General features: G+C 42.8%; 1 protein-coding gene across 3 annotated transcripts in view; it reads left to right on the plus strand.

Moving 5' to 3' along the window:
* GTF2E2 (general transcription factor IIE subunit 2) overlaps window positions 1–11,021 on the plus strand; it is an 87,336-nt gene extending 76,315 nt beyond the window's left edge. For 2 of the 3 annotated variants that reach the window (XM_044936236.1, XM_006076201.3), the window contains 2 exons: window positions 9,163–9,278; window positions 10,508–11,021. In XM_044936236.1, coding sequence (XP_044792171.1) covers window positions 9,163–9,278; window positions 10,508–10,624 — 233 coding nt within the window. In that variant the 3' untranslated portion in view covers window positions 10,625–11,021. Of the gene's footprint in view, window positions 1–1,492; window positions 1,758–9,162; window positions 9,279–10,507 lie in introns of those variants that run through there. The other variant, XM_044936249.1, reaches the window with a different exon arrangement.
* The last annotated feature ends 3,274 nt before the right edge of the window (window positions 11,022–14,295 follow it).

A 14,295-nucleotide genomic window follows, 5' to 3' on the forward strand; every position in this document is an offset into this window, starting at 1 on the left:
CTGCAATGCAGGAGACCCTGGTTCAATTCCTGGGTCATGAAGTTCCCCTGGAGAAGGGATAGGCTACCTACTCCAATATTCTTGGGCTTCCCTTGTGGCTCAGCTGGTAAAGGATGCGCCTGCAATGCGGGAGAGCTGGGTTTGATCCCTGGGTTGGGAAGCTCCCCTGGAGAAGGGAAAGGCTACCCACTCCAGTATCCTGGCCTGGAGAATTCCATGGACTATATGGTCAATGGGGTTGCAGAGAGTCGGACATGATTGAGCAACTTCTGACTCCATCAGAGAGCTGAGGTGCAGGGCAGCCACCTAACCTGAAATTGAAGGAAAGACAGACACCAAGAAAAGATGGGCTACAAACACTTGTACACCTGGGACATGAATACTGAGAATGTGAATACTGGTGAGAAGAATTCAGTTTTAAAATGTTTAATGAACTGCTAAAGGCTTAGTGTAGGCTAGCGAGAGACTGTAGAACCCTTGAGGCTGCAGACACTTGGGAGTGAACATCTACTCAAGGGAAAGGCCGAAATATATGCTGGACCTAAAATTTGACAGAGGTCAAGGCAGGAACACTGAGGAGACCCCGTTTAGGTAACATGGGACGCAGGGCTTGTCTGAGGCCGAGGCTTAATTAGAATATCAGAACTCCCACCCCAGGCTGACAGATGTGCAGAAACAGGTAGCAGTGGAATTCTGTGAGAGTCGCAAGAGCATGGAGGCTGACAGGCCAACCAGGGTTATAGCATTAAGGGAAGACCTAAAAGAGCAGGTTGAGTAGACACTGAGGCAAAACCCTCTGGCAAAGCGGTCTTTCCACTGAATGCAGGGTATGGCTGGAGGAATTTGGAGCCTGTGGTGCATTATGGGTAACCATAGCAGCGACAGATTTCAAACCAAGTTCATGTTCTCATCATAGACTGCCTCGACCTCCACACGCTGAAGGGGTAGCAGAGGGAAAGGCGTGCCCAAATCCCGGCACAAAACTATTAACCTCAGTCTCAGCTGTTCTCTAGAGGGTATTCTGCTATTAAAAAATTATGAGGTGAGGCATAAAAAGAAGCAAGGAAAAACAAAGCGCTTTTGAGAGAAGAGAGTTAATAGAACCAAATTTTGAGGACACGGGTATTGAGACTGTCAGACTTGAAATTTAAAATAACTCTGGTTGATATGAAACAGAGCACATGCATGATCAGGTAGGATATTTCAGCAGAGAGATAGACATTATAAGAAAATCAAATAAATTCTAGAAATGAAAAGCACAGTAACAGAGACAGAGAATGCCTTCTGTAAACTCATCAGTCAGCTTGGCATAACCAAAGAAAGAATCTATAACCTGCAAGATGCTGCTTCTGCGTGCATGTTCAGTTGTGTCCAACTCTTTGTGACCCCATGGACTGTAGCTCACCAGGCTCCTCTGTCCATGGAATCCTCCAGGCAAGAATACTGGAGTGGGTTGCTATTTCCTCCTCAAAGGTTGCTATTTCATACACAGGGATCGAATTCATGTTTCCTGCGGCTGATGCATTGCAGGCGGATTCTTTACCACTGAGCCCCTGGGAGAGCCCAAACTGCAAGATAGGCCAGTACAAATTAAACTGAAATGCACAGAGACAAATGGGAAGAAATACAGCAGAGTCTCCATTAACTGTGAGATAACATCAGTGGCCTGAATGTATAATTAAAATCTCAGAAAGAGAATGAGGTAGAAGAAATAATGGCCAAGTATTTTCTAAAATTAAAGATGAAAGTGAAATTCACTCAGTTGTGTCTGACTCTTTGTGACTCCATGGCCTTCTCCAGGCCAGAACACTGGAGTGGGTAGCCAGTTCCCTTCTCCAGGGGATCTTCCCAACCCAGGTCTCCCGCATTGCAGGTGGATTCTTTACCCGCTGAGCCACCAGGGAAGCCCAAGAATACTGGAGTGTGTAGCCTATCCCTTCTCCAGCAGATCTTCCCAACTCAGGAATGGTACTGGAGTCTCCTGCATTGCAGGTGGATTCTTAATCAGCTGAACTACAAGGGATACCCCTGCCCCCAAATTAAAGATAGGCACCAAAACAAAAGTCCAGGAAGCTCAGAGAACAGGATGCAAGATAATCCCTCCCAAAAGAAACAAATGACAGAAAAACATCTAGGCATATCACATTCAAAATGCTGACAACGGATGGTGAAGAGAAAATACCTGAAGGAGAGGCAAAAGCTCATTACAAAGGAAAAAAAGAACTAGTGCACACTTGTCATTTGACCTTATGCAAACCAAAGCACAGTGTTGTGACATGTTTTAAGTGCTAAAAGGGAAAGAAGTTTTCAACCCAGAATTGCATCTGCAGTCAAAGTGATCTTTAAAAAGCGAAGTCCTGTCTCAGAGGAATATTCTCTCAGTATCACAGAAACTGAGAGAATTCCTTGACATCAGACTTGCATTGCCAGAAGTCCTCGGGCAGAAGGGGTATGATACTAGACAGAAACTTGGATATGTATAGGAAAATGTGCTAAAGCTGGAATAAATGAAAAACAATTTTAAAATTCACGCTTGTCTTATTAAAAAATTTTTTATCACTCTGAAAGATAGCTAACTATAAAGCAGACTATTAAGAGAGAAATTTGTGTTTAGAGCATATGTAAAAATGAAGTTTTTGACGGTCACCACAGGTCAGGAAGGGTGCTGTTATACATCTTCACGTGTGATCTGGGACAATTTAATTGAAGTCAGTCTCTGGTTAACTCAAGGTGTGTATTGTAAACCCTAGGACAACCACTAAAACCATTTTTTAAAAAGTAACTGTAGTTAACAATACCATGTTGTACATTTGAAAGCTAAGAGAGAAGATCTTAAAAGTTCTCATCACAGGAAAAAAATTATGTCAACTAAACTTACTGTGGTAATCTTCTCACTATATATATATCAAATCATTATATATCTGAAACTAATGCAGTATTATGTCAATTACACTTATCTCAATAAAGAAAAAAAAAGTAGAATCATAAAAATGTTTAAAGTATATGAATTAAAAATAGACACAAGTGAAAGGAGAAATAGACAAACCTATCATTAAGATTAAAGTTCATAGCATTCCTCTCAGCCATTGAACAAATAGATGGAAAATTAGTATATAAAATCTTAACTCTATTAACCAACTTGCCTAATTGACATTTATTATAAAACAAGATGACCCTGACAATAGAGTATATATGTTTTCCAGTGCACTTGGAATACTCACCAAGACAGATGGTATTTATCGTAGAACCTTAAATGAATTTAAAAGAATTGAAACAAAGGATGTGCTTGGGTCATAATGGAATCAAACTGGAAATCAGCTATATTTGGAAACTCGCCAAAATATTTGGAAATCAAATAACACACTTAAATAACTCATGGTTCAAGGAGGAAATCACAGGGGAAGTTTAAAAAAAAAAGTATGTCGAATTAAATGGAAGTGAAAGCACAACGTATCAAAATTCATGGGATGCGGCTGCAGCAGTGCTTAAAGTGAAATAGAGCATTAAATGCTTACATTAAAAAGAACATTACCAAAAAAAAAAACACTAGGAAAAAAAACATTACATTTGGATATAACACTTTATTCATGCATTCATGATGGACATTTGAGTTGTTTCTACTTTATGGCTATTGTGATCAATGCTACTGTGAACATTCATGTACAAGTTTTTGTGTGGCCATAATTTTTCCTTTAAGTATAGGAGTGGAATTGCTGGAACATGTGGTAATTCCAAGGGCTAACTTATGAGCAGTTGCCATACTGTTTTGCAAAGTGGCTGCCTTGTTTTACATTCCCATTGGCAGTGCACGAGGGTTCCAGTTTCTCCATATCCTTGCCAACACTGAGTTGAGCTATTTAAGATACCATTTAGTGAAATGGAATTTTGTGGTTTTGATGTGCATTTTTCTAAAGATCATCTTTTCATGTGCTCAATGGCCATTTATATATTATTTATTATTAAATTTATTTAAATTTTTTATTGGAGTATAGTTCATTTACAGTGTTAGTTTCAGGTGTACAACAAAGTGATTCAGTCATGTCCGACTCTTTGCAACCTCATGAATCGCAGCACGCCAGGCCTCCCTGTGCATCACCAGCTCCCGGAGTTCACTCAAACTCATGTCCGTCGAGTCGGTGATGCCATCCAGCCATCTCATCTTCTGTCGTCCCCTTCTCCTCCTGCCCCCAATCCCTCCCAGCATCAGGATCTTTTCCGATGAGTCAGCTCTTCGCGTGAGGTGGCCGAAGTATTGGAGTTTCAGCTTTAGCATCAGTCCTTCCAGTGAACACCCAGGACTGATCTCCTTCAGAATGGACTGGTTGGATCTCCTTGCAGTCCAAGGGACTCCCAAGAGTCTTCGCCAACACCACAGTTCAAAAGCATCAATTCTTGTTTATTGTCTTTTGGAAAATGTCTGTTGAAGTTCTTTGTCCGTTTTAAACTTTTTTAAATTACAGAATTTGAGAGTTCTTTATTATGGATACAAGTCTCTTAGAAAATTTATACTTTGTGAATATTTTCTTCCATTCTGTGGATTGTCTCTTTACTATCTTGTATCTTTTGTGATACAAAAGTTTTTTATTTTGATGAGATAACATTTTGTCTTTTGTTGCTTGTGTTTTTGATGTCATATCTAAAAAACCGTTTCCTTATCCAACAACACAAAGATTTACTCCTGTTTTTTCTTTAGGGAGTTACGGTTTTAGCTCTTAACATTTAGATTTTTTTATCATTTTGAATTAATTTTTGCATATAGTGTGAGATGTGTGTCCAGTGTTGTTTTTATTTTTGCATTTGCATTATGATATGTGTAACTGCATGACCCAGTCATCCTACTCAGGTTTTTACCCAGGTTTGCTCAAAATCCATGTGCATATCAATTTTATTCATTTCCTCCAAAATCTGGAAACTCAAGTGCCCTTTAACTTGTCCCTTTGTTGCTCCCAAGTGTGGTACATCCTTACAGTGGATACAATTTTGAAATAAAAAGGAACGAAGAGCTGACATGCCCAACAACATGGGTAGAGCTCAGATGTGTCATTCTTTCCTTAAAGGCATTAGCACTCAGAAATAAATGATCAGCGTCAGATGATAATGGTAACAGAGAGATAGATAGTGCTTTTTCCTTTGTGGGCATTAAACTCAGTGCTTTATATAAACCCATTTAATTGCCACAACTCTGTGAAGTATATATTATCCCAGTTTTACAAATCAGAAAACTGAGGCAGAGAGGTTAAGTAACCTCCCTCGTGTGTGTGTGTGTGTGTGTGTGTGCGCGTGCGCACGCGCGCGCACATTAGTCACACAGTCATGTCTGACCCTTTGTTGATTCCATGGACTGTAGCCCACCAGGCTCCTCTGTTCATGGAATCTCCAAGCAAGAATACTGGAGTGGGTTGCCATTTCTTTCTCCAGGGGCTCTTCCTGACCAAGGGATCGAACCCAGGTCTCCTACATTGTAGGCAGATTCTTTACCATCTGAGGACATAGACAGATGGGTTCCTTGGGTTCCACACACGGGCCATGTGGCTCCATACTGTATTCTGCTGCTTTTGTGTGTCACAGGAAAGCTTTGGGTGCAGCCAAAGAGTTATTTGGGAATTTAAGCAAAACCTTATTAAAGAATTTGCTTGTTTATTCTCCTTCCTGGCATACTTTCTGTAATACAGTTTTCAATCTTAGCTTCAAGGTAGGACAGGGCTCCCTTCCATTGAAAGGGTCAAATTTGAGTTCTGAATTCTAGCCTGTTTTCTTCTTTTCTGTTAAAATACAGCACATTTTAAAACAGTTCCTATTTTACTTACCCATATAATATAGATCTTGACTGACTTTCATAATACTTGGAAATAATCTGAAACAAATCATTTGTCTTTAAATTTGATGTCCTGTAATTATTTGCTGTTTTCAAAACAAGAAAAATGATTGCTAGAAAAAGAAAACAGGTTGCTTCGATCTTGGTTTCACAGTACTATTCTCCAGTAAAAGGAGTCAGGACTCCTTGATTCCAAGTTTGGGGAAATGCAAGCTGAGCTTGAAACATGCTTTGGTATCAGAAATTGAGCAAGTGCTCAAAAAAATCCCAAAACAAGTAACAAAAAAGGGACAAGTCAAAAAGACACAGGAACAATTTGGAGGGACTCAATATCCAAAGCCAGGATATTTGAAGAGCAAAGTAACTGATAGTAATGAATTATAATCCATTGAAGTGAAGTAAAATAAATATCCATAAATCCATACTAAGTTAATTAAATAGATTGGATCGAGAATAGTCTCCTCCCTTACAGTGGAATTCTAATCCATATGTATGAAAGGAATGATGAAAATAACGTGCCTTTAAGCAAATCCACAATTAACACTTGCTGAAATTAGTGAGCTAAAGTATGCAGAGAAGCAGTAAGTTTGCATAGTCTTAGTGGATCTCTCCAGGGGATGCCTATTTATTACAGAGGGACAAATAATAGCTTCATGGTGGAAAAATCTGAGAGACACCACCTTAACCAGCAATCAGTCTAATAGCCCCAGTAAAAAGACATATGGACATCATGGACCCTTGATGTTATTAGGCCCTGAAAAGGGCACAGTATCTTCTCTGTGATGTTCTTGGCCAGAAGGTAGAACCTCAGTTTAATCATGAGGAAACATCAGACAACCCCACATCAATGTGGGCATTTTATAAAATAACTATCGGAACTCCTCTGAGGTGTCTTGGTCCTGAGAGATGAGCAGAGAGACTGGGCATGTACTTAGAGCCTGGAGCAAGGAGACAGCAGCTAAACACAGTGGGATCCTGGGCCAGGATGGGGATGTTGCTGCTAAAGCTGGATGGGAGAATAAGGTCTATGGCTTAGTTAATAGGCTTGTATTAGTTTAAATAGTTTTGTTAAGGTTATATAGTGTTAACATTAGGAAAAACGGGGTCAAAGCACATACTGGAATTGGGTATACTAATGATGCAACTGAGGTTTAAAAAATGTAAAAGGAAAACAGATACTCTCTGATGCCCAGACAATAGCATTTCATACTCTCAGTGGTCAGATTGTTGAGGATGTGCTAATAAGTAAGTTCAGCGCCAACCATAGCGGAAAACTTATGAAATAGAATCCCCCTCCCAAGGAGCTTCAAGAGGCTGAGAAAGTCATGCGAACAAATAATTGCCCTCTGTTAAGTGGTTTCTGAAATCTATGCCGATGGAAGTTCAGGGAACATATAAGAGAATGAGTCCCTAATGTATCTATAGAAATACAGAATATTTTTATTTAGAGATGTTTTGTATTGAAATAACTTTGTGCTCAGATTGGGGACTTCCCAGGTGGTCCAGTGGCTAAGACTCTGCGCTCCTAATGCAGGGGCCCAGGTTCTATCCCTGATCAGGGAACTAGACCCCACTGGCCGCAGCTAATGGTGTGCATGCTGCAACTAAAGATCCCGAGTGCCACAACCAAGACCTCGTGTGACCAAATAATATTTTAAAAAATGAGCAGGAAAAACCCAAAAACAGTTTGTGCCTAAGTTGAATTCTTTGTAGTGGACTGTCATTTTTGCATTTGGTCATTGTCAACAACCAAAGTTTTTTCCAGACAGATTTCTTAAATATCACTGGCACCCCAGCTATTAGGGCGTCGTTGGCTTCATGTGGTTTGTATTGAGACAGGAAAGAGAATAGTCTGGTCCAGTGGTATTGTGTGCTGATTTTATTTACAGCTTGTGAATGGACTGTACCCACGGTCCACCTGAAGGCTGAGGGCTCTGCGGTGAGAGTGGCAGGTGGGGCGGTGCTGGCACTGGCGCTGCCTGCATTAGGCCTCCAGATCCTGCGGCAGGCGTGAGGGATGGCGGCTGTGTGTCCTGATCTGAGCAGAAGGCTCACCTCAGCACCCAGGGAACTTTGCTTTTTTTTTTAGTCTTTCAGAGTACATTCATCTTTGGATTTTCCGTCATAAACTTTTTGTGCATTGGCAAGTAGATGATGTGCGTTGGCAAGTAGTTAATGATGAAGTGAAACCAGGCTGTCTGAGTCTGTCTGTGTTACGTGTATGCTCAGTTGTGTCCAACTCTTTGCGACCTTATGGACTGTAGCCAGTCAGGCTCCTCTGTCCATGGGATTTCCTAGACAAGAGTGCTGGAGTAGGTTGTCATTTCCTTCTCCAGGGGATCTTCCCAACTCAGGGATTGAACCTAAGTTTACTGTTCTCCTGCATCTGCAGGCGGGTCCTTTACCACTGGTGCCACTTGGAAAGGGGCCTGTCTTTAGGGACAGAATTTAAGATGCACATGAGTTTCATTCTGGACACGTCCCAATTGTGATCCCTTTTGTTTGCAAAAATAGTGATGTGGCAAAGGGGTCAAGGGACTCTGAGAACAAGGTGTAGGAAGGTTTTTGTCCTGTTTTGCAGGGCATGAGAGAAGCAGTGTTACTGCCTCAGTCTCCCTCCCTTCACTTTAATGACCTCTTAGTCACCCATCCCCAGTTTATTTCAGATTTCAGAAGGCTCTTTTGCAAATAGGCTGTTATAACTCCTCACTCTCATATAAAACTTTGGTTCCTCATCTCCCTGTGTTTCTCTTCTGTAGGAAAGGAAGTGGGATGTACTGGGCTCATGGGAGATGAGCAGGAATTTGAACTATTTCAGCGGAGAGAACTGATTTTGGGGATAAAAGGAGAGTGTCAACTGCCTTTCTTCCCAGGAAAGCCGGGAGGCCTCAGTCACATGGCCCTTCATTAATAGACTCTAAAAATAGAGCAGTGCTGATCTGGCCTAGGGATGCAGCTCGTGTTCCCAGGCCCTTCTGCTGCTCAGTGTCCAGCATCTGAATGTTCCTGTCGTCCTTCATTTTTATAATGAAATCTCAGATGTGCTAATGCAGATGAGAGGAGATAATGTGGAAGCCTGATTTTGATCACCAAGATGTTTGTAAACATCTGTTGGTGGCTCAGAGGTTAAAGCGTCTGCCTGGAATGCGGGAGGCCTGGGTTTGATCCCTGGGTCGGGAAGAGCCCCTGGAGAAGGAAATGGCAACCCACTCCAGTACTCTTGCCTGGAGAATCCCATGGAGGGAGGAGCCTGGTAGGCTACAGTCCATGGGGTCGCAGAGAGTTGACACGACTGAGCAACTTCACTTTCACTTTCATTGTATGGTAACTACTTCTTGTTGGCGCAGAGTTTCAGAAACTGTGGAGGAGTGTCACCGTGGATTCAATGGACGAGGAGAAAATTGAAGAGTATCTGAAGCGACAGGGTATTTCTTCCATGCAGGACTCCGGACCAAAGAAAGTGGTATGTAGTCTCTAGGAGAGAATGTAATGCTGTGCCCTTTGAACTGTTAGCCTGCTTCCTGTGCAGCTCTCGGAAGAGCATGTATCTGGTTCTTCCTTCCAGTTTTTTCTCCGTGTCCTAACCCTCTGACCTTGGTCAGATGCTTTCAGGTCCATCTGGTGTACTCCTTGCCCTCAGGTGGCGCTCCCTGGGTAAGGGGAGTGCTTCTCCCGTTGCCCCGCCCCCGTCCTGGCGGTGCCTGCCATGTGGACCTCCGGTATCCCCGTGATGTCCTCCTGGTTTCTGCCGGGAGCCTGCTCCATCCCCCTGGCCTTCATGATCTTCATCCCCCGACCCGCTTCTTGCTGGTGCCTGACTTTGCCTTAGTGCTGATCACACTCAGTTGTCCTTGATGACTCTCAGATCCTTTAGGAACCAGATTTTACTGTCTTGATAGCCCCAGATCCACTCATTTGGAAGGATTTGTAGCCAGATGAAGATTTATGAATTGCCCCGTGCCAGCTAACCAGCTCTCTGCAGTCCAGAGACAAAGCCAGAATGAGGGATATTTCACTAACACCCTCCTGCCCCTGGCCACCATCATGCCTTGTAGCTTGTTTTTTTTGTGACTTTTTTGTGTGTGCGTGTGTTTTATTCGGTGAAGTTTAGGACTCCTTTAAAGGGAAAATTTATTGCCAGTGATCTCTAAGAATTAGTGTGATTGCAGCACTTCATGGTTTCCTATCATTGCTTAGTTTGTTGATTTTTTTTTTTAAATTATGTGATACAGTAAAGAGAATAATACCTAACAACTCTTTCTGTGCCCATTCACTCCCCAGTTTTGCTATGTCTCTATTCTTTGTTGTATTTGCTTCAGGTTTTTAATTTATGGGTAATTAATGGTGGATAAAATTTTTTAAACCTGATAACAGAGATGAAAAACAAAAGAGCAGTACTGCCTCTCTCTTCACCCACTTAGTGCCTAGCGTAGTTGTGGTAAGTTGTCGTGCCAGCCCGTTCTTTCCAGGTGGAGGTACACACACCTCACTGTAACGGAAACCGCTGGCTGGTGTTTGTGGTTGGGGATGTGCTGTGTATTGGGAGGGGGGTGTGTGTGTGTGTGTGTGTGTGTGAGGATAGGTTGAGGAACAGAGAACAGGTTACCCTGCATCTCTTTGCTGCATCTTTTGTAAATCCTCCCCATATCACTGCTCTGAGTAGCTGTCATTTCTGTTTTTACCTTCCTGTAGGCCCCAATTCAAAGAAGGAAAAAGCCTGCCTCACAGAAAAAGCGACGGTTTAAGACTCACAATGAGCACTTGGCTGGGGTGCTGAAGGACTACTCTGATATTGCTCCTGGCAAGTAGTAAACAGTTTGGTCCGAGAGCAAAGAGTTTCAAAGTACAAGATCTTCCGTGTTGACGCTGGCATCTGCAGACTGATCATCTTCCTGTTCTCCTACCTAGGACCGAGGAGAGGAGCAGTTCAGTTTACAGAACTAGGGCAAATTACCAAACTCGAAGCTTGTTTTCCTTAATGGGCTACTGAGAAATGTGATGTCCCCTGTGAACCTCCTGTCACTTCTTGGGGGAACGGCGCTCAGCATGGCGTGCAGGCATCTTTGCTATTTATCGCTACTTCTCAGTGGCTCCTGGTTCCATTTTCCCCTCTTTTATTACTTTAGAACAAGTTTGCTGGTAGTCTTGAATGCAATATTTGTTTATTCCAAAAGATCATATTTATAATAAAATCATTGTAGAAGGAGCTCTAAGACGTCGGTGACTTTAGTTTGCTTCTTTCCGTTCTTGGCAGTTGCAGGTGGTTTTTGAGTCCTGCAGGTGCTGGTCTGGAATGTTGTTGAAGCCCGTGGTCTGGGCTGTGTCACTGAGCGTGTGGATTTCACAGGTGGAACCCGAGGTGTGCCTCTTGTTGGCAAGTGAAGCAGTAAAGGTACACTTGATGTGATTTTTAAGGCTTTAAGAGGATAAATCACTGTTTAGTCTCCTGGATGTCCCAAGTCATGTTGTCATGCTGTTTACAGCGAGGATGGACTGAGTCTACTTGCCAACCTGAACGTCTGTGTTATGGTGTCCCAGGCTTGGTGGCGCCTGGCCCCGAGGTTCTCACTGACTGAGCTCACGAGAGCTGTTACCACATATGTAGGTTCCGAAGAATCGTCATGACTTTTGGGGAGGTCTGTGGTCATTCCAGCATTCTACTCTAAACAACCCATTTTCCTTCTCTGTGCTTGTTTATGATTTGTAGTGGACCTTTGGGTTGGTTGATAAGGTCCTCATATCACAAATTGAAACCAGTGGATTATAAGAATAGGGTTTGGTGTTCTTAAAAAAGGCATAATGATAACCAAGAGCAGTAACTACTCTGTACACAGGACAAGGAGCCATTTTGTTGTTTTAATTTTTATCCTTTGTATTTACGTCTCATTGATTTTGAGTGTCATCTTACCTGTTTCTTATACCCAAGCCCCAAAATACATCATGAGAAGATGTAAAACTGAGATGCCTCACTGATGAATGGTGTTGAGCATCTTCTCAGGTACGTGTTGGTCATGTGTGTATTTTATTTGGATGAATGTCTATTCAGGTCTGTTTGGGTCCTTGCCTATCTTTTAATTGGATTATTTGTGGAGTTGTTTTTTGCTACTGAGTTTTATGAGTGCTTTATATATTATGGTCATATTAACCCCCTTATCATTGTAAGGTAAATGGTTTGCAAATATTCTGATTCCATAGGTTATCTTTTCTTTTCTTTTTTTTTAATAATTTGCACAGGATCTTCGTTGTGGCATGCAGGATCTTGGGGTTTTTTTTAATCCATTCAACAAGTCTATGTATTTTTATTGGAGAATTTAATCCATTTACATTTAAGGTCATTACTGATAGGGGAGGACATTGTACTGTTTCCATTTTGTTGTTTTCTGGCTGTTTTGATATATGGAAAGGGAGATAGTCTTTGTGGCAAATTTTGATAGGAACCCAGTTGTGTTTGAAGGTTGTAATAGAAAGAAGTTCTTTACCAGTTATTCTGGGTACCTAGGAACATTTCCATGAGAAATTCAAATTAAAGTCAAAGTCATGGTCTCACCTCTACCTGTTTTCTGCTGGGTTTGTGGGCTGTTTAGAAGAAGCAAGTTGGAATGGGCTTGTCTGGGTGCATTAAAAGTTTAAGACCATCTTTAGTGTGTTTGATCTATAATTCATCACAATCAGCTGAGGCTTTTAAGGGGATGGCTAAAAGGAATGTCTCTGAGCCCAAAGTGTAAAAAATGAATACTTGGCCGCTGCTGTCACATCCTGTAAGTGTGGTCAGATGATGGTGGGACTCGAGGGACAGAGGAGCACTTGATACGTGTGAAGCCGTGCCTGAGCGAGAAGGCAGGGCAGCTGCTTCCCGTTCCTGCTCGGTCCATGGTTTGTAGCAAGGGCACTGCAGACATACAGCCCTGGGTTCTTCTGTGATGGGGTGTTTGAAGTCACCAGCAGAAAATACATTTTGGGTGTGGGGATAGGGTATTTGGATTTATAAACTCCCCAGTTCTTAGCGGCTAACAATGGTTTTCTGAAGCATGGGAAATGAGATTTGATGTCCCCTCTTCCTTCTAGCTGCTGCTTTTACTTGCAAAAATGATTCATTTGCGGGTGTTTTTTTTTTTAAGGTGTTAGTGACTGTCCTTAACAAGCCGGGTCCACTACTGTTGCTGTGTGGCAAGGCTGGGGTGCTGTGTGTGGAGACAGCGTGATGACCTTCATCACGTGATGCCACCCTTGGGGCTTCATGGAGAACAGTCCACCCTTTCCCCAGGCGTGTTTTGTGGGCTGTTCCCGAGAGAATGGGTGTTCTGTGGGGGAGAACCTCTTGGAATCAAAGGACCTCTTGGAAACCACTTCTCAGGTGAGCTGGACCTTGGAACCCCTGTCCCTGCCCTGTGAGCATGGTGTTGAATGAGCACTTGGGAAGCGCAGAGCTGGAATAGGCCCTGACATCATGCTGTTGCCCTTCCTTCTGGCCGTAGCTCAAGAAACAAAAGCACATTTCCCTTCTTAGTGGGGCTTCCACTGGAAAGACCTGCTGGTGCTTGCAGGCCAAGTGGAAGGCTGCTGCCATGGGCCTTTGGAAACAGGCTGGACACGCACCTAGCTCTCCTCGTTTGGAGATGGGCCAGCATGTTCCTGTGACTCAAACCATGTGGGTTCAAGACCCTGTGAGAACACAGTGACTTGCCACCACCCAGAACTGTGCAGGGCTCCAAAGACCTTCAGGGCCAACTTGCCTTATGGAGTAAATCACAGCCTGACCTTGGCAGGCCCATCTCCAGAAACTCCAAGACCAGGTTTTATCTTGCATGTGAGTGTCAAGAAGCTTTGAACTTTTCTGCATCCTAGTTTTAAGGAAAAAGTACTCTTCTGTCCAGGTAAATACTAATATTTTAACCTGAGCATTATTTCCTATTCCATGTAGGTGTGTCTTTTAACTCCAAAGACAAGTTTGGGTTGAATTTAAGCGTCTAACATAATTAAATTTGTTTGTTGTTAATTAGCATGGCAAGAGAGTTAAACTTGAAATGAGCAGTATATGTGAGCAGTGGGGAACAGGCTTCCCTGTGGTCTTGATTTATGGGCCTGTTGTAATGGTTCATGGGCACAGGGCCCTTTTCCCGTCACAAAGCAGGAAAGTGTGGTTTGTACCATGGAAGTCCAGGTGAATCAGCACCCATGGGTCACTGGAGAGCTGCAAAGAGGAGGAAACAAGCCAAGGTTTCTCACAGCATATTGGCATCTGGGGCTTGGGGTCGTACAGAGCCAGGCCAGTCTTGGGGTGTTGAGTGCCACCCAGGACGGTTTGCAGTGGTGACGGAGCTTCACTGTGGCAGGTAAATGTTTCCCTGCTTAGAGAGGCTTATCCGTTGGTTGACGGCATGTGTTTTTTTCAGTATTCAAGTCATGAGTTGTGGTGTAGGCATTGTGAAGACCAGTGTTACAGATAATGTCATTAGTAGCAGATACTCTTCTGCCTTCTC

The sequence above is a fragment of the Bubalus bubalis genome, chromosome 1 (genome assembly GCF_019923935.1).
Source record: "Bubalus bubalis isolate 160015118507 breed Murrah chromosome 1, NDDB_SH_1, whole genome shotgun sequence".
In the NCBI taxonomy this organism is placed as follows: domain Eukaryota; kingdom Metazoa; phylum Chordata; class Mammalia; order Artiodactyla; family Bovidae; genus Bubalus; species Bubalus bubalis.